The sequence below is a fragment of the Hyperolius riggenbachi genome, chromosome 3 (genome assembly GCF_040937935.1).
Source record: "Hyperolius riggenbachi isolate aHypRig1 chromosome 3, aHypRig1.pri, whole genome shotgun sequence".
In the NCBI taxonomy this organism is placed as follows: Eukaryota; Metazoa; Chordata; class Amphibia; order Anura; family Hyperoliidae; genus Hyperolius; species Hyperolius riggenbachi.
Genome location: NC_090648.1, coordinates 183,246,883 through 183,268,190, shown reverse-complemented (window position 1 = coordinate 183,268,190; position 21,308 = coordinate 183,246,883). Strand labels below are relative to the sequence as shown.

General features: G+C 42.3%; 1 protein-coding gene and 1 long non-coding RNA gene across 4 annotated transcripts in view; one reads left to right on the top strand and one right to left on the bottom strand.

The window, feature by feature from the left end:
- FAM227B (family with sequence similarity 227 member B) overlaps nucleotides 1-21,308 on the bottom strand; it is a 468,573-nt gene that overhangs the window by 18,662 nt on the left and 428,603 nt on the right. For all 3 annotated transcript variants that reach the window (XM_068275409.1, XM_068275408.1, XM_068275410.1), the window contains 3 exons: nucleotides 13,232-13,310; nucleotides 7,896-7,970; nucleotides 3,353-3,413 (listed from right to left, as the gene is read on the bottom strand). In XM_068275409.1, coding sequence (XP_068131510.1) covers nucleotides 3,353-3,413; nucleotides 7,896-7,970; nucleotides 13,232-13,310 — 215 coding nt within the window. The remainder of the gene's footprint in view (nucleotides 1-3,352; nucleotides 3,414-7,895; nucleotides 7,971-13,231; nucleotides 13,311-21,308) is intronic.
- LOC137563223 (uncharacterized) overlaps nucleotides 1-21,308 on the top strand; it is a 58,955-nt gene that overhangs the window by 1,220 nt on the left and 36,427 nt on the right. The window lies entirely within an intron of this gene.

Sequence of the window (21,308 nt, the reverse complement as noted above, 5' to 3'; positions counted from 1 at the left end):
AAATAAAATCTTCTATGAACTCACCATACTCCTAACCGAATACCTTGGGGTGTCTTCTTTCTAAAATGGGGTCATTTGTGGGGTTCCTATACTGCCCTGGCATTTTAGGGGCCCTAAACCGTGAGGAGTAGTCTTGAAACGAAATTTCTCAAAATGACCTGTGAAATCCTAAAGGTACTCATTGGACTTTGGGCCCTTTAGCGCAGTTAGGGTGCAAAAAAGTGCCACACATGTGGTATCGCCGTACTCAGGAGAAGTAGTATAATGTGTTTTGGGGTGTATTTTTACACATACCCATGCTGAGTGGGAGAAAGATCTCTGTAAATGGACAATTGTGTGTAAAAAAAATTAACAAATTGTCATTTAAAGAGATATTTCTCCCACCCAGCATGGGTATGTGTAAAAATACACCCCAAAACACATTATACTACTTCTCCTGAGTACGGCAATACCACATGTGTGGCACTTTTTTGCAGCCTAACTGCGCTAAGGGGTCCAAAGTCCAATGAGCACCTTTAGGCTTTACAGGGGTGCTTACAATTTAGCACCCCCCAAAATGTCAGGACAGTAAACACACCCCACAAATGACCCCATTTTGGAAAGTAGACCCTTCAAGGTATTCAGAGAGGGGCATGGTGAGTCCGTGGCAGATTTCATTTTTTTTTTGTCGCAAGTTAGAAGAAATGGAAACTTTTTTTTTTTTTTTTTTTTGTCAGTGTCATTTTCTGCTTACTTGTGACAAAAAATAATATCTTCTATGAACTCACTATGCCTCTCAGTGAATACTTTGGGATGTCTTCTTTCCAAAATGGGGTCATTTGGGGGGTATTTATACTATCCTGGAATTCTAGCCCCTCATGAAACATGACAGGGGGTCAGAAAAGTCATAGATGCTTGAAAATGGGAAAATTCACTTTTTGCACCATAGTTTGTAAACGCTATAACTTTTACCCAAACAAATAAATATACACTGAATGGGTTTTTTTTATCCAAAACATGTTTGTCCACATTTTTCGCGCTGCATGTATACAGAAATTTTACTTTATTTGAAAACTGTCAGCACAGAAAGTAAAAAAAAAAACATTTTTTTGCCAAAATTCATGTCTTTTTTGATGAATATAATAAAAAAGTAAAAATTGCAGGAGCAATCAAATAGCACCAAAAGAAAGCTTTATTAGTGAGAAGAAAAGGAGCCAAAATTCATTTAGGTGGTAGGTTGTATGAGCGAGCAATAAACCGTGAAAGCTGCAGTGGTCTGAATGGAAAAAAAGTGGCCGGTCCTTAAGGGGTAGAAAGCCCTAGGTCCTCAAGTGGTTAAGGTGGTCACACACCATACAATTTTTAAATATCTGTTTAATTTAAGAATTGCAATCAATTTTTCTGACTGATTGTAACATTTCAAAAATATGACCAAAGTACCACACACCTATGTTCAATTTTTTCCTCAATTATGATAAAACTGATTGGAAACTCAGAGAAAATTGCTAGGTTGTGTATATTAATAAATTAACAATCCAACACACACCATACAATCTTTAGTAGAAATTGAAGAGAAATATCTGGCATTCCGGATCGATTTAAATTGTAAAAAACGGGAAATCCGATTGGATTTTTCAGTCGAATTAAAAAAAGCTTTCGATTTTTTTGAGCGATACGATCGTTTTTATTGAATTACTGTAAAATCGGATCATTTTATTGTATTGTGTGTGGCCACCTTTACTAGGAAAAAGGGTTTGTCCTTCTTAAGGTGGCCACACACGATACAATAAAATGATCCAATTTTACAGCAATTCGATAAAAACGAACGTATCTCCCGAAAAAATGGAAATCTTTTTTTTTCATTCGACTGAAAAAGCCGATCGGATTTCCCGTTTATTTCGATTTATATCGATCCGAAATGCCAGATATTTCTCTTCAATTTTTTTTAAAGATTGTATGGTGTGTGTTAGATTTTCAATTTATTCATATACACACCCAAGCAATTTTCACAGAGTTTCCAATCAGTTTGATCATAATTGGGGAAAAATTGAACATAGGTGTGTGGTACATTAGTCAGATTTTTTGAAATGTTACAATCAGTTAGAAAAATTGATTGCAATTCTTAAATCGAACAGATATGTTTAAAAATTGTATGGTGTGTGGCCACCTTAACTCAGTGTAGTGCTGTATACTGTTAAATATGTACAAAGCTGGGAGTTCTAGACCCTGGTTGTAAATGTTGTGAGTTTATATTTATCTTATTAAAAATGATAAAAAAAAGCTGTCTGTTAATACTGAACATGATAAAGTAATACTTGAAACATTTTTCCTTAAATTTAAACTGAAGTTTTGTTTTTAAACTTTTAAATAGTTTCGACACATTTTCTGCAGGGTTATGCACTTTAAAGCAGTTGCATCATTGACTGCCCATCATATGTCCCTACAGTCTAATGTTCCTACTACACTCTAGGTTCCATATTGAAAAAAGTAAATTAATCTAACAGTATGTTTTTGAGTTATGGAGGCAAACTGGAGCACATCGAGCACACCCACAAGAACATGAGAGAAACCAATAAGCTTTGTGCAGGCATGAAAAGAAGATGGGACTTGGGATTTTAGCACTGCAAGGGCTCTCCTTTTTATTATTATTATTTATTGGATTGATATAGCTCCAACATATTACGCAGCCCTGGACAATAAATAAGATTACAGACAATGATAATAGGGGTGACACGCAATACAGGTAATAAGCAGTAAGTTACACAGTGCCAAATCATACACTGGAGTAGTAGTCCCAATAATACAAGTTCACACTTTTCTGTGGGCAGAGTGCACGATCACTTAGGATATACATGGAAGGAGGGCCCTGCCAAAGGCTTGCAATCTACAGGGAGGAGGTGGAGACATGATAGGAGTAGGGTCAGCATCAAGAGGTTGTTGAAAGAGAAAGTCAGGGCATCAGCGATGTGAGGCAGGCCTCCTTGAGATGAGTTTTGAGGGCTTGTTTGAAAGTGTTGAAGGAGAGGGAAAGCCCGAGTAGTACATAGTGAAATATTGGTAATTCTAATTACCAATATTTTATTAGTAGCAGCACCACCGACCGTAATAATTACTCCAATGAACAGGCACCTTCAGCTGAGCAGAATGCTTATTTATACATCTTTCATAATGGTTGTTAGTTAATCTTTTGTACAAGTAACAAGTATCTAATATTTTCATGGCTTTAGTAAATCAACTTAGTGGTTTAAAGTATATTATTCTTGTTCTATTTAGGAAGAGAAATATGATGGTGAGGACAGCACATTCTCATTGGTTAAGGTGCAACTTATAACTATATTATACATATGCTTTAAATCAAGTAAATGAATCTTACCAGTTTATTCAAAAGAAGAGAAGTGTTTACTTTCACTCCAGTTGACAGCTCCTGTTTCATTCTACAGAAGACAGAAGGTTATAATATAAGTGAGTAATAGGACACCAGTAAAATAATTATAGAATCAGAATCAAACCATTCGCTTATTCAGTGATTTTTAAAAAATTTGACAAAAATGAAAATTCCAGTTTGGCCGGAACCAGAAGTTTGTAGGGACAGCATGAGAAATTTGGATGGGCTTTAAGATAAATGATTAGCAGTAATTTGATTTGCATGTCCTTTGCTAAGTATTGAATCCATCCCTGCAAATTTACTGTAGAACTGCAATTGGCACATTTTAAGATTCCTGTTTAGGGAAACCTGGTATCATCAGGTGTCTGGGGATGGCGGTGGCTTGCACATACACAAATCTCTTCCTGGCACGCTGGTAGGAGATTTGCGTGCACGAAGCCACCAACCCCTTTTGTAGCTGTCTCAGGAGATGCTCGAGATATGTGGACGACGTCCTGGTCTGGTAGTGAGGAGGAATTAACCTCCTTCATGGACTATCTGAATTGTAACCAGATAAACATGTACTTTACAGCTGAGATCAACCAGGAACATATTAGTTTCCTGGACCTCGAAATCATGTTTGCCGGTGGCAAACTCACAACAAGAGGGTACAGGGAAGAAATGGACACTAACTCGATACTGCACAGGGATAGTTTTCATCCACCTTGGGTCACAAAGTCAATACCTTATGGCTAATTCCTGCGTCTCCGCAGAAACAACAGCGAAGATGAGAGGTACCTTGAACAAGCCGAGGACTTGAAAATACGGCTTCAGTTCAGAGGCTATGACCCCCTCTTACTGGAAGAGGCCAAAGAGAAAGCTTTTCTCAGACGCAGGACTGAGCTCATCAGGAGATGGCCAAAGAAGGAGACACATACAAGTGATCCTGATACTATAAGGAGACAAGCCTTTGTTTTTGTATATTCTCCAATGGCCACCACCATTAAAAGTATCCTTCACGGGAATTGGTACGTATTACAAGGTGACCCCCTTCTTGCTGATGTAACATGCTCAGCCCCTCTGGTAACCTTTAGGAAAGCTCCTACTTTGGGTGATACATTGACAAGCAGAGAATATAGAAAACCGTCAATGGGAAACTGGTTAAATACCCTTAAAAAACCTGGCGATTATTGTTGAGGAACCTGCGGGATCTGTGATCAGATTCTTTAACATGGACAATCTATTTTATAGGGTTCCCCATTAGGATCAGGGATGTAGTTTCCTGCTTGTAGTCTATTGTTCATTATGCCCATGTGATCATTTCTACATTGAAGAAACTACTCGTGAAATGCAGACCAGATTAAGGAGCATCTACGCTCACTGAAGTCCAAAACTAAAACCACCAGATTGGTAAAGCACATGGCACTATGCCATGGAAGAAATCCTGAGTGCATGAGGTTTTTTGCCTTAGAAACTGTACCATATGCCCATCAAGGTGGGGACAGGGAACATACCCTGTTACAAAACGAGGCCTGTTGGATCATGTGAACTAATGCTTTAGGACCTATGGGACTAAATGATAATGAATTAGCTTGTGTTCTAGAAAAATGAATACATGTACTGTCATCTTCTAATATGAATATTTCTACTATTATATACTGTACCTATATTGCCATCTTCTATATGCGGCCTCTCCCCTGACTCTAACACACATCCCCATCTCTCTTTCTACACATATCTTCAGGTGGCTTTCCTCTCCTGATGTTCTCCATCATGTTCTCTTAACCTGCACATGCATGCGCAGCCAATTTTAACTGCCGCGCAGGCCTGTGCAGCTTCCTTCTCTCCTGCACTATTTATGCTTGGCCTGGAGTCCCCCCCCCCCCCTCTCTGTATCCCTGGTCCTTTATAGCTGATCGATCATGGTACACTGTATTTAACAGTGCGGGCGATTAGCTATACATTAACTTTTACTCACCCTACTTGGTGCCTCTCTTTCATTGGTTTAGCTTTCTTTAGCATATGTACCAGTTCTGCCTCTGGCTCGCGCCTCCCACTGCCATAGGGCACTGATTTGCCTGCCAATTGGACCTCTAATGAGTAAGTGTCCCCCAGGATTCTCTCCCACGGTCTGCGACTTTGTTGTCGCACCCATTCTTAGCAGGCTTGTCAGAGCTCGCGGCGGTGACCGCGGCAACACACCACGGCAGGTTGCTAGGATACAAGGATGCCTCTGCGCCTTACTTTGAATGGCTGACAGGGCTCCGGGTGTTGCCATGGTTACAAGGGGCAGAGCTGTTTGATGTAGGCAGAAGTGTCGCCGCTGCATGAGCCATTTAACTCACGCTGTCACGGCCCACTCCCTCTATTGCAGTGAACTAGCGCCAGCGGTGCAAAACGGTTATCTGTGGAGGACCAAAGACCCTGGCACCCACTTAGCTGCTAGTAACATTGCCTGACCAGCTGACTGTGAGTCTCTGTTTTTACCTACCAATGATGGTTGATACCATTAAATCTTGAAGTGCAGTGCCAGCCTTGCCTCCTCTCTCCTACACTATATACACATTTTAAGATTATCCATTTCTATGTAATTTGTACACAAAATATCTAGATATGGTTGCCTCCACCTACTGTCAAAGAGGTGCCTGAGTTGATGTCAGCTTTATTAACCACTTGAGGACCCAGCATTTACCCCCCCTTAAGGACCAGCATGTTTTTTATGATCTGTGCTGGGTGGGCTCTGCAGCCCCCAGCACAGATCAGGTTGCAGGCAGAGCGATCAGATCGCCCCCCCCTATGGAGATGATGTGCAGCGGGGGTCTGATCGTTCCTGCCTGCCTCGGTGTTGCGCTGGGGAGCACACTCCCTCTCCTCCCTCACACTCCTGGTGATCGGGGCTGCACAGGACGCTATCCGTGCTGTGCAGCCTGTGACAGGCTGTCATCTGTCACATGGCGGCGATCCCCGGCCGCTGATTGGCCGGGGATCGCCGATCTGCTTTACGACGCTGCTGTAGCAGCAGCGCCGTTTAATGTAACCAAAGGAGACAAATGTCTCCTGCGTTTACATTTAGTCTGCAAACCGCGATCAGCGGCTCGCAGGCTATTCACGGAGACCCGCTCCGTGATCTAACAGGAAACAGCCGCTCGCGCGAGCAGCCTTTCCTGATTATTAGGGAGGCACCTGGCAACGCAGATGTGCGTCGCTGGTCCTCCAGCTACCACTTTGCCGCCGCACGGTATGAGTGTGCGTTCGGCAAGTGGTTAAAGGCAGTGTTTCTCAGTACTGCACCACATATGGTACATATGTTTAACAGCATCTGAGCACCACCTGGGCTGTTAAAAATGCTAATGTACCACCACACTGCTGACAATGGGTTAGCACGCAGCCTTTTCCAAATGTCAACTACAACCAACAGATGTCCACAAAAAAAAAAAACAACAATTTTATCATTCCTCCACTGGCCCAGACCAGCGAAACAATGAGGAACCTTGAAGGTGGTAACATGACAACAATAGACAAGGGGAAAATACTTTGCAATCAAGCGAGAAGAAGAGAAATTAAGATTTTGAAGAATAGATGTGGATATATTATATGACAGATATTAATTAATTAAGGGGCATAAATAACATTTGTATTAAAATAATGTGTATTTTTATTCAAGTTTTTTCTGACTTAAGAACAGAAACCACATAAACAGTTACAGTATATAATTAAAACTTAGTGAACAGAAATTCAGCTTATTACAACAAGAGTTGGTTTAAAGTAGGATTAAAGGAGAACTGTAGTGAAAGGTATATGGAGGCTGCCATATTGATTTCCTTTTAAGCAATACCAGTTGCCTGGCAGCCCTGATGAGCTATTTGCCTGCAGTAGTGTGAATCACACCAGAAACAAGCATGCAGCTAATCTTGTCAGATCTGACAAAAATGTCAGAAACACCTGATCTGCTGCATGCTTGTTCAGGGTTTGTGGCTAATACTATTAGAGACAGTGGATCAGCAGGGCTGCCAGGCAACTGGTATTGCTTAAAAGCAAATAGAGTACTGGTTATGGGCATTGCCTTTGACATGGGAGACCAGGGTTCGAATCCTGGCTAGAGTCAGTATCTATTCAGTAAGGAGTTCAAGGCAAGACTCCCTAGCACTGCAGGGTGGCCTCCTGAGCGCATCCCAGTGGCTGCAGCTCTTGAGCGCTTTGAGTCCGACAGGAGAAAAGCACTATATAAATGTTCGTATTATTATTATGGCTGCCACCATATACCTCTCACTACAGTTCTCCTTTAACCTCCCTTACTGAAAACAACCGGCACTAGAATGCACGGGGAGATGTTTTACCATGGATGGACCAGGCAACTACTCTGCACCTTCAGCTATTAACCAGGTAGAAAGTATCCTGGATATTTAGGGGTACGTAGTTGTCTGCTATGCCTGGCTGCTTTAAATGAAAAGAATATCCAGCACCATGAGTTTCACCAATTTTCTGTTCAGCGTGCTAAAATGTGTGAGATAAAACATTAATTTTCCTTTGTCACAGAGATTTCATTACATACCTTTCAATTTGCTTCTTAACAATTACATTCTGCTGATGGATTTCTAATTGTTCCTGTTGGGTCTTTGCATCCAGCCTGCAATTGAATGTATAATCCATGAGAAACCAGGCTACTGTTACATACGGAGGGTATACATGTATGACCAATATAATAAGCATCTCATATTATACAGGCATAACTATGAAATCTCGGCTACAAAAAAATATAGCATTGTGCGGCCACAAATCATTGCACGGTGACCAATTACAAATGTTCACCTGATTGCCATAATCATCACAGACAAAAATATGTAAGGCAAAATTATTTTGTATTCCATCTACTAAACTGTTAATAAATACATTTGAGAGGATTGGACATAGTACTGACCCTTACAGGACCCCACATATGCAATTTTGTTTCACAATGAAATAGGAGCTAAAAAAATAACCTTGCTGCATAGTTATAATCATTTCATTAATGTCATTAACTGACAGTTCTTGCTACAAAGATTTCTGTGCTAAATACTAATGTTAATACAATAACATTAACCTGATTTATGTGATTAAAACTACCTTCAGAGCTGATTGCACACCAAGACGTACAGTGCAGATCTGTCTTCAGTGTGCTTTGGTACAGAACAGTAACATTCAAAGTTCTATGACTTCTGCAACATGTCAATATTGTGAGGAGCCCATATGCCGATACAACTGCTCCTTAAAGGGACACTTAAAGTGACTCTGAGCTCAACAAAAAAATGAAAGTTGTACTCACCTGGGGCTTTCTCCAGCCCAGTGCTGGTCGGGAGGTCCCACGCCGGCGTCCTGGCTCCTCTCCTTCTCCCCGCTCCGGAATGCCTGACAGGCCGCAGCCCGGGCGACACTCTCCCGAGTGTCGGGCTGCTCCTTCCGCATATGACGCGGATTACGTCACACGCCGGCCGCCTCGCGTCATCACGGCGGCCGGCGTGAAAGTACTGCGCATGCGCGCTTTAATCGCACATGCGCAGTACTTTCACGCCGGCCGCCGTGATGATGCGAGGCGGCCAGCGTGTGACGTAATCCGCGTCATATGCGGAAGGAGCAGCCCGACACTCGGGAGAGTGTCGCCCGGGCTGCGGCCTGTCAGCCATTCCGGAGCGGGGAGAAGGAGAGGAGCCAGGACGCCGGCGTGGGACCTCCCGACCAGCACTGGGCTGGAGAAAGCCCCTGGTGAGTACAACTTTTATTTTTTAGATGAGCTCGGAGTCCCTTTAAACCAGGAATAAAAAAAAAATCAGTTTTACTTCCTGGGGCTTCTACCAGCCCCCAGTAGCCATCCCGTGCCCTCGTAGTCACTTAGGCAGCCTCCAGTTCCCCGCCGCCAGCTAGTTTTGTTTTCGCTGACAGGCCCGACAGGCATATTTTTCTACGCGTTCCTGTCCGCAATAGCATCCTGCACCTGCGCAGGACACTATTGAGGACAGGAACATGAAGAAGGATACTTGTGGCCAGGCCTGCGCAGCCGCAGAAAGCTTGTCGACTCCCTGTCAGCGAAAACGAAACTAGCTGTCGGCGGGGTACCGGAGGATCCGTGAGTGGCTGTGTGGGCACGGGACAGGGGGCTGGTAGAAGTCCCAGGCAAGTAAAACTGATTTTTTTTATTCCTGGAATAAGCGTCCCTTTCAACTTGAAATATTATCACTGCCCACTAACATATAAGCAAACATAGCTATTACTGTATTGCATTATGTTTTATGATATCTTTCAACACAAAGTTGCTGTACACCAATTAGTTTATGGTGGCAGCTAACAGTAACCCACTGACTACAGATTCAGGAATAAATATATACACTTGATATTCTGTTCTGGGTACAAAATCAATTTTGTGTCCCTTTATGTTAATTGTATTCATCAGCATCTTGACTGGGTTTGTAGATTTCAAATTATTCGAAGTTAGTGACGGTAGATATAATTATTTGCATGAATCATTTTTTTTCATCCTGAAATGATCCTTGCATGAAAATGACATTTGGGAGAAACTTGACATTTTTGGATCACACCAACTGTTTATTTAATATACAAACAGTTCTGTTGGCACTTGTATATAAATATATAAATACATTTTACTTCTTTACATATACATAGAAACATGTACATACACAAATACACCTTAGGGCCTGTACACACTGCTGCGCTTTTAAAATTGCATGCGATTTTTAAATCGCAAGCTTTCATGAGAATAGGAAAAGCGCATCGCACCAGTGTGTACAGGTCTCCACGATTTTCATTATTTTTCAAAAGACCTTGCGATTAAAAAGCGCAGCAGTGTGTACAGGCCCTTAACATATTGGTTACCCTACACCTTTTTCAAAAGAATCTCAATTTTCTGATGCATGTGTTACAGTACATTCACCATTCTTTATTGCATAGCCCGACTTCTTTATTCCATAGACTAGACACTTTGGGCCTCATCCAATTCACACTTTCTCCTAAGTTTTCTCCTAGGTGATATTTTCACATCTTACCAATAAAATGCCTTTTAACCCACCAGCAAGCAAAAACATACTGAGAATAATTTTGACAGTTCTATGTAAAACAACTTTTCACATTGCAATTGAAAAAGTACCAAAAAGTAATAAAGCAGAAGACAAAAAAATTATCTCCTAGGAGAAAACTTTGGAGAAAAAGTGAATTGGATCAGACGCTTTATGTTTGATTTAGGATTGAACATCTTCTTAAAAACAATAACACAAATGAGCGTGGAACTGACATAATTTGTGGAAGAGGGATGATCTGCACAATGCCTCAAATCGAGTAGCTTTTTAATGTGGATGTATGCAATAAAATAACAAGCAACCGCACAGATCACTTACATGTTTCAGACCAGTGTGGTCCTTAATCATAGCTGTTGGGTAATGGCAACATTACCAAATATATGTGCTTCCACACCCATATATTGTGGCTAGGAGTGCACATTTTGGCTTCAGGATGAGTGTCTATCACCCGAAACAGCTTGTGGCCGGTGTCTGTTGCCAGTTTAGAAGACTCATTGATTGGATGCTACAAATACTAGACTCTGTAGCAACCGCTCTGCCTAATATATCCAGTTAGACTGGGCTTACTTGGTAGACTTTGGTTGCCATACATTTGGTGACTACCTTTTTTTGCCAATTTTTGCCAACTGGATTGTCACTGTGAAACTGCAATTGTTAAATTTGCTGAATTCCGTTAAAATGATTTATTCAGTAACGCTGTTTGGAGTGTGCTAATATGTACATATACAAATGATACTGGTCCTGTCTGTGCTCTGGTGGTCTGACTGCATTTGCACCTCACTTTGAAGTCAAAGGAGTGTGCTTGAGAAACCCCCCTTGTGTGTACTATAGAAACCACCACTAACTACAGGCAGCTACCCACCATTTGTCACAGATCACTACTGTTTGTGAGCACATGAACAAGCGTTCATAGAATGCGAAACAGCTGAAGTGCCGCTCTAGGAGTACTTGTAATTAAGGCACCAGGAAATTTGGGTGCAGAGTGAAGCCGAAAATGTCTCACCCTGCTCCTGGAAAAGTCCCAGCGGACTCTGGGGTAAAGCGTATTTCAGCTGTCAGCTATTGGCAGACGAATTACGCTGTTTTCATCATAATTTGGATTCCATCTCTTGACGGCACCCAAATTACTGACTGAGTGTCACTCTAGCCATAATTCACATTACGGCCTATGGCAATGCCTAATGTACCCAGATTTCTGGCACCGTTTTTGCCCAACTCGCGCTCTAAATCTGAACACCCACCTCCGCATCACTGCTACACCACATGGACAGTGTAACACATGGAAAATGTATACAATTTGTACTGTGTACATGCACCCTTTATGGAAGAAAGCCATTTGGATGGTGCCCGGCTTTCCTCTTGTTTGTTTGCTCTCTATTGTTTGTTCACTCCCCTCTTCCCTCCATAGGGCAGTGAGCCAAGTGCTGAGTTTACATAAGGATCAGTCACCAGAAATTATGATAATTATTGTTATTAGTTTTGTTTATAAAGCATCAACATATGACACAACACAGCACAATAAATAGGGGAGAAAATACAACATTAAGCAATGATACAAAGCATGTCAGAGGGGAAGGAGTTAAAGGAATACTGTAGGGGGGGTCGGGGGAAAATGAGTTGAACTTACCCGGAGCTTCTAATGTTCCCCCGCAGACATTCTGTGCCCGCGCAGCCACTCACCGATGCTCCGACCCCACCTCCGGTTCACTTCTGGAATTTCAGACTTTAAAGTCTGAAAACCACTGCGCCTCCGTTGCCATATCCTCGCTCCTGCTGATATCACCAGAAGTGTATTGCCCAGACAAAGACCATACTGGGCCTGCGCACTACACTTCTGGTGACATCAGTGGAGCGAGGACACGACCACGCAGGCGCAGTGGTTCTCAGACTTTAAAGCTTGAAATTCCAGAAGTGAACCGGGGGCGGGGCCGGAGCATCGGTGAGTGGCTGTGCGGGCACAGAACGTCTGTGGGGGAGCATTAGAAGCCCCGGGTAAGTTCAACTCATTTTCCCCCAACCCCCTTACAGTATTCCTTTAAGTTGGGATGTAGTGACCAGGCAAGATAAGAGTAGAGAGGAAACGTCATCAATGGAGGTGGGCCTAAGAGAGGAGAGGGGAGGGGAGATTAGCAGTAGTGGGAGGACAGGAGGGGCAGAGGAGGCTCGATGTAAAGAGATGTCTTGTCTGATGACAGCAAATTTGTCATTGAAGTAGTTATTATTATTATTTATTATTATTATTTAGTATTTATATAGCATAGTTGGCAAGAACTTGTGCAGAAAGGGTGGGGGGTTGGGAAGTAGTGATGAGAAGTGAGTCAAACATAGCAAAGAGGCAATGAGGGTATCCAGACCTTGTTAACATACAGCCTGCATTCCTCTGGAAGTGCAGAAACCCTTCTCTTTGTTGAATAAATGTAGTGAAGCCAACTAAGCAGTATGGTATAAAAATGCTTTGTTTGTACCTAAGCACTAATAAGACAAACAAAGAGAGCAGAATTCTGTCTTTTACACCAAGCTGTGTGTTATTACCATGGTTTCCAGCAAGTTTCCTAAAAACTTATGGCATCTACAGACTAAAGATGAAATGAAGCACTCTGTTACAAACAGACTTGTATACAGCATATTCTATATAGATTTTTGTACACAAATGGAGTAACACAAAGTATGTACAATAAATAATGGCAGATACCACTTACATGAGTCACCTTCACCGTATTTCACAGCAAATTAGGGTTCATTTTGAAAATGTAAAATCAACATTTTTAGCCACTTTCATAAGCAAGTTATCAAAATGAAAACAAGCAGGCTACATTCTACTTACCTGTCATACTTCTGTTGTAAACTCTTTCTGGTGTTTTGTGTTTCTTTTATGACATCTTGATAAGTACGTCCAGCAGGCGTGATCATCATTATCGTCAAGGAAGAAAGTTATTTACAGTATACTGAATATATATACATATATATTTTTTTTCAGTCTATGCCACTTTACCCTAGGGATTTAAAGACTGCAATGAGATTTTACTCAGCAAAGCATGATTTTCATCAGAAATAACTGCCACCAATAATGATACACAAATATACTGGTAACTATCCTAAATGTAAGTTTGGTAAAATAAACAAGGACACGTTCTAATTGAAAGGATGTCTCTGTATAGCGTGTTTAACTTGTGGAAGTCCTCATATACACATTCATTTTTGGATATATATTTTCCCAATTATGTAATCTAGGAGATTCAGTTCATGTTGTTGGACAAACCTTACTTGCCTCTTTCAAAGTTAAAACAGTCAAGGACCAACTGGACCTAATCCTTGGCTATGGCAGACTAAGTGGTTCAATTCCTGCCTTTCTTAGAGATTTTTCAATGTTTGTTTGTTTCTTAGAATAACTTGAGGTTACCCAGTGAAAAAGTACAATATACACAAGGGTACTTATGCTTAAAGACAAGAAGAGAATTGAGAGCCCAATATGGTGCAGTATTGTCAGGTAAAATGAAGAGTTCAATACAATTTTATGTGTATATACTCACAAACACGGGTTACCCATAGGCAACCACTTTAAATGCAGGTGGGGAGCATTAGGACCTGACCCCACTCAGGTTAAGAAGTCGCTCTCTGTAGATAGTAGATGGGGATGCACCCCTCCACCCAGGGTGGACTAGAAGATCAGAAAAAGCTCGGTATACAGAGTAGAGTAAAACATTTTAAAAACCGTTTAAAATCAGAGGGGGATGTTAGGGTGGACTTACCTCCCTCTTGCAAAAAAGAAAACTTACTTGAGTCTCGATAAAACAGAATTGACAAATAATTTATTAAACTCCACAAATGCAACGTGTTTCACGGGCGTGACCCTGCTTCCTGAGGCAAAAATGGGAGCACAACTGGAATAAAAACAAAATGTATAAGGGTAGAAGACCGAGAGCCCAATATGGTGTAGTATGTATAAGAAGGGAGGGATAGTATTATGAGAAGTAAGTAATATACTCACAAACCAGGGTTACCTCCAAGGCAACCACTGTAAAGGCAGGTGGGGAGAACAAGCCTGTCCCCACTCAGGATTAAGACGTCGCTCTCTGTAGATAGGAGGAAATTGCAGGGTATGTCACCCTTCCACCAAGGGTGGACTTCTAGATGCGCGGAGGTGTACAGAGGCGCCGGTAGGATAAAAGTCAATAAAAGGTTTTAAATTGTTTCGGTTGTGGTGGTGGACCAGCCAACCAAAGACAGACACATGTACTTGTAATAATACAAATAATATACAATTTATTCGTTTGCTCCTAATGACAGTCGCAACGCGTTTCACGGGTGAGAACCCGCTTCTTCAGGCAATAAAAGACAGGAGCAATACACAACATGTACTCGATGAGTTGCTTGGCACCTCTGTTACAAGTACATGTGTCTGTCTTTGGTTGGCTGGTCCACCACCACAACCGAAACAATTTTAAACCTTTTATTGACTTTTATCCTACCAGCGCCTCTGTACACCTCCGTGCAAAAACAAAATGTACACAAAATAACTACCCACAGAATTGCAAAAATCGGCGCAGCAGATAATTGGTAGAAAGCACATATATGTAGCAATTATTTTATGTGCTTTCTACCAATTATCTGCTGCGCCATAGTATCTATAATGGGACTGCATGTAGCATAAATACCAGAGACTAAGCAAAACTTTTGTCTCAGATGAAGCATAGAAATGTGTATTGTGAAAACTCTCCAGACGTTCTGTTTCTCCTTTAATACAGAAAGGAGTAATTTCACATTACTTTATAAACAAGGACTAAATAAATGTTTGTGACAATTAAATGAAAATATATGGAATTTATAAAATTAGTCTTGGAATGTTTTCCTCTATAATTTAGGGTGCAAACATTACTCCCAAAATCAAGACAGAGCATTAGAAGTCGGAAATGGTATTCACAAATAATGAAATAATGTACACACAGGCAGCGAACAGCAAGGGCACCCTTCCAAACAGATGGGAAGAGTGTTTATTCTACAGCATTGCTGCTAAATGCCTAATCAAATAAATAAACAGCAGATAAGCAAAAATTTCCACATTTAAAGCCCACAACAGTATTTCATTTTCTTCTTTATTTTCTCAAAATTCTCGCTGCAATTTATAACAAAAAGTGTTCAGTGAAAAGGACAGGAGATGATAATGTGTCTTGGCAAGTGCTGGCAAACAGTCATGCTCATAGTAGAATTTGCATGGTTGCTTGGCTGTTGAATTATCCATCATGGCAGGCATAAATACCGATGAATACATTCATGAGTATGGCTGTAACCCATTGGGAAAGGTACAAGGTTGTGCCAGCACAGGTTGATTTCATTATGGAAACATTTTCCAGCAGTTAACCAAATACATTTTTATTCCTTGTTTTAATGCTATACCTCTTTACTCGCAAAATGTATTCAGAGGGTTTCATTCATTTCAACAGTAAAATATGCAGAAAAGCAATGAAAAAATAACCGGTATATTAAATAGATTATTTAGCTCTTGAATATTAAATATGGAAGGAAATGAAAATATGCAAAACACTTATATTTAAATTCTGAATTGGAGCTTAAAATGTACTGAACTAGTAAGTTTTGAAGTTGAAATCATTTACTGTATTTTGCTTAAAACTAGACAATATTATGCTGATTTTCTTAGCATTAAGGATTATATGAAAAGGGAAACAGATTTTAGCTTTTTTTTTTTTTTTTTACATTCTGGCACTGAAGATTAGCAATTTTTCTGATTCTGTTAAAGTGAAACATCATATCCTCTATAATAAAACCCCTGTGTCCCTGCGTCACGCTGTCCCTGTGTAGCTTGGTCCGTGCTTTTTGCTACTGTGCATGTGCGCAGCACGGACCCAGCCTCACAGAGACAGGAGGACGGGCCAGGGAGCCAGGTGGGCGTGTGAGCAGGCGGCTTGGTTGTGCAGCGGGTGGGTGCACGCGCACGTGTGCGTCGCGTGCACGCGCAGTAACATGTGGCGCCGAGAAACAGACCCTAGAGCCCGTTTTTAAACGGGCTTGGGTCTGCTAGTATAACATAAAGCAATAGTAGCCATATCAGTATTACCAGCCACATTATGTTGAGTAAAATTTACCACCTTTCTTGCTATGAATAATATTCCTAAATTTCAGCATTCTGAGCCCCTGCTGCAAAAAAAGGAAGGAGAAGCTGGTAAGGAAAAACATCTAAATTAGTTTTGTTATCAGATAATCACATAGATCACACAACTTGGCGATTGAACATCTGATTTGATCATTCTAATTGAATTGGATGAAAATTGTTGCCGCCAAGAGCATGCCGAATCAATGATGCGACCAATTTCAGGCTTAAATTGGTGGCTTGTATCAATTGTGATAATTGCAAACAACGAATGTGACAGAAACCTCGATGTCCCCCCTAATGTTTAATGTCCCCCCCCCCCCGTACATTTATACTTTACCTGTCAAGCTGCCTGCTTGTGTCCGCTGCTTTGTCCACCATACTTCCATCACAAATGTGTTAGTACAAGGACGGCAGTGCAGACAGTGGCAGGTAAAGTATAACTGCACGTGTACCGGGGGGCATAAAACATTACGGGGACAGTGCCATCGAAGGCCGATTCCCACATGATTTCTTGCTGCAGTCGATTGAGAATTGACCTGCAATTTATGGCGCCCAACAGGTCTCTCTCCAATCAGAGAGAGATCTGTTTCTTAGTCTATTGGCCACCAAAATTGCTAGATGTATGGGTACCTTTAGTGGTATGATATGACATGTGTATGTACAGTGTACAGCATACAAATATCTATGTTGTGCTCCTTTTCTTCTTTCCCTGCCTGAAAGAGTTGATATTCAGCTATGCAACTGACAATATTTCTCCAGTCGGTCTATAGCGTCCTTCACCAATAAGGAATTACAGCTATAAAACACTTTCCTGGCAGTGAACTGAGCTTCTGACAGCAGGAGATAGATAAAGGTCAGTAGTTCATATATATGAGCTCTGTGAGACAGGGAACACTGTCATTGAGCTGAGAAAAAAAAAACAATATGCATAATATAACAATAAACATATCATAAATCTATGGTATATCTAAGATTCAGTAGGAGAATAAATACAATTGTTTATCTCATCAATTTTTTTTTCACTTATACAGCCTGCCGCCACATCACTGCACAAATCCATCTTCATATGACCCTGTGGCACTGTGCGCCGACAAGGTCATATGCCTAGGCCGGCCCCCTACTTAGTGACTTACTTCCTACTGGGCAGGAAGTACATCATTGGGATTCCCATTTGCCTGCACATGCGTGCCACACTCTGCTGTTTACACATGCATTACTGCATTAACCTTGCGGTAGGCGCGGCTCATGTGGTAATGCACTGCAGACTTTTCCCAACGACATTGTGGTGAAATCTACACTTCTGTCACGTTGAAGCACGTCAGTATGAGAGTCTACATAGACTTTCATTGACTTGACAGCCTCTTTCAGTAAAAATACAGTGTAAAAGGGGCCTACATTGGAAAAACAGCCTGATCAGGAACATAGCTATAAATCATGAGTTGTTCATCCCCCAGCAAAACTTCGCCAAGGTCTTCTTCCTTACAACCCCCCCCCCCAACCAAGCCCCCCACTAGTCAGGGGTCATATAATCAGACCAGCCAAGATGATCACCCCTTGTACCCATAATAGGTGCAGCCACCACCCCCACAATTCAGGGCCCACAGTTCTGGGCCCTATAGATTGCTTTCTATGTAGTTGCACCCTGTGTGTCTCATTAAATCAAAAGGTAGAACACAGTAACCAAGCAGCACTGGGTGACCCAAGACCACAAGGAACGTACTGTATAGGGGACTAAAAGAGACCAAAAAGCCCTAAATCAAAAGGTATTTGCATGTTTCAGCTTCATGTTAACAAGAAGCAACACCAGTAATGCAACACTTCGGGACAGTGGTATCCTTTGTATAATCCGTTACTTTCACAGTCTAACCAGAATCCCTTGACACCTATCCAGGAAATCAGTACATCCAGTTCCAGCCATTAGGTGGCTGCTGCTTCCACCTTTCTATTGATCTGCTGCTGCAGCTTCATTAATTGCATTGCTGCTGCTTTATGTTGCTTGGCCTTCATCACATTAGCTAACAATGCAGCCACCACCTAGATAAGGGGTTCTTCAATCAGTCCACAGGAATTAAACAGTGATTTTGTGGTTCCCTACACAGAGTACATCTACACTGCTACTACCTAGTGAGTGTGCCCTAGTGGCTGCAGCTCTGGCGCTTTGAGTCCGCCAGGAGAAAAGTGCAATATAAAATGTTCTGTGTCTTGTCTTATTGTTATCAATCACTTACTTTCAAATATGTGAAGTGAAGCAGAAATCCTCCAAATATTAGCTACTGGTGAGGCGTTCAGCTATTTTCACTGGTATACTTTCTCCATTTGCTATTCTTTTCAATTCCAACCTACATTAATTTGCTACAGCCCATGTATACCAAGCTAGGTTGACTCTGTCATTGTAAGTTTAAAACCAAGCTTGGACCTGTATCAGAGGTTATATAAGTGTTCTGAAAAATCACCTGTAACATCATGTGCAGGAGATATCAATGTGAGGTCACAGTAAGTATTACAGGGACAGCAAGTACAGAAGTCCCTAGAAGGGACTAGGCTAAAAACCAACCTCCCAACAGAATTAAGACATTCTACCTAACAATTCATCTAGGTATCTGCATCCAGTGGCTGTGTTCGTGTCAGCTGAGTGCGCTTGGGTGGAGCCACAGGTGAGCACAGGGTCATGGGGACTCCACTGTTCAGCGTCTGTTGTGTAATGGGCTAAAATTACTAGTTGATAATAAAACAACTAAAACAGGTTAACAAGAAGAGGCAGTGGCTGGCTTACCTCTCCTATAGACAAAGTACCGTAACCAGTACAGCAAACTGCAAAAGGTTTATTGCACATAAAATATGGTTAGACAACGTGTTTCGCAGGTGCTGCCCGCTTCCTCAGGTAAGTAGAAACTACAAAAATGCTTGAATGGCTGAGGTGAAGAGATTCAGGCTCTTTAGAGACTCTCTGAGGTGCTGGAGTCTTTTCACGCCAGCCATTCAGCACATTTAGAGAGGTAAGCCAACCACTACCTCTACTTTTTCACATGTTTTTTAGGTGTTTTACTATTTCTGGGCACCTTTACCCACCAGTATAAGAGTGCTACTAACCACTTACCAAAGTGCTGCCCTGAAGCTATATAGACATTTTGTTTTGTCTGGAATGGAATGGTACAAATGAACGATTAAATAATCCTCTCAGAAAAATACTTAAGCTGTTATAAATTAGGGTTGGGCGAACAGTGTTCGCCACTGTTCGGGTTCTGCAGAACATCACCCTGTTCGGGTGATGTTCGAGTTCGGCCGAACACCCGATGGTGTTCGGCCAAACCATTCGGCCACATGGCCGAACTAAGAGCGCATGGCCGAACGTTCCCCGAACGTTCGGCTAGCGCTGTGATTGGCCGAACGGGTCACGTGGTTTGGACCCGAACGCGCTCTGATTGGCCGAACTGTCACGTGGTTCAGGTAAATAAATACCCGAACCACGTCATATCTCCGCCATTTGTCTGTGGGTTTAGCTTTGGGTAGGCAGGCAGGGTAGTTCGCGCTCCAGCCACGCTAGCCAGGGTCCCCCCAGTCATTGTGTCGCTGCTGGGAATAGTAGTACACCGCTCGCTCAGCCACACTATATAGCATTGTGTTTACTGCCACTCTGTGTACCTCGCTCAGCCACACTATATAGCATTCTGTTTACTGCCACTCTGTGTCTGCTGGGAATAGTAGTACACCGCTCACTCAGCCACACTATATAGCATTGTGTTTACTGCCACTCTGTGTACCTCGCTCAGCCACACTATATAGCATTGTGTTTACTGCCACTCTGTGTCTGCTGGGAATAGTAGTACACCGCTCGCTCAGCCACACTATATAGCATTGTGTTTACTGTCACTCTGTGTACCTCGCTCAGCCACACTATATAGCATTGTGTTTACTGCCACTTTGTGTCTGCTGGGAATAGTAGTACACCGCTCGCTCAGCCACACTATATAGCATTGTGTTTACTGCCACTCTGTGTACCTCGCTCAGCCACACTATATAGCATTCTGTTTACTGCCACTCTGTGTCTGCTGGGAATAGTAGTACACTGCTCGCTCAGCCACACTATATAGCATTGTGTTTACTGCCACTCTGTGTACCTCGCTCAGCCACACTATATAGCATTCTGTTTACTGCCACTCTGTGTCTGCTGGGAATAGTAGTACACCGCTCGCTAAGCCACACTATATAGCATTGTGTTTACTGCCACTCTGTGTACCTCGCTCAGCCACACTATACAGCATTGTGTTTACTGCCACTGTGTCTGCTGGGAACAGTAGTACACCGCTCGCTCAGCCACACTATATAGCATTGTGTTTACTGCCACTCTGTGTCTGCTGGGAACAGTAGTACACTGCCGCTCACTCAGTCACCCCATTACTATATAGCATTGCTGGGATCTGTAGTACTCTGCTCACCCACCCATACCATTGTACTGCCAGTCACTGTGTATATTGCTGGGATCTGTAGTACTTCACTCACCGTCAACCACTATATAGCATTGCGTACTCTGCCAGTCAGTGTGTATATTGCTGGGATCAGTAATACTCCACTCAACGTCAACCACTATATGAGCTCACCATGAGTTCCTCAGAGACCTCCGCTGTGAGCAGCACTCCCAACAACAGCAACAGCCAACGCCCCACGCAAGCTATAACATCCACCCCAGCAGCCAGTGGTCAGCAGCAGCCCTCCCCGGAGGAGAATGTTGTGTCCATCGGTCCGGCGCCAGAGCGATTATTGAGGGCTGCCATTGAGGAGATGATGGGGCCTG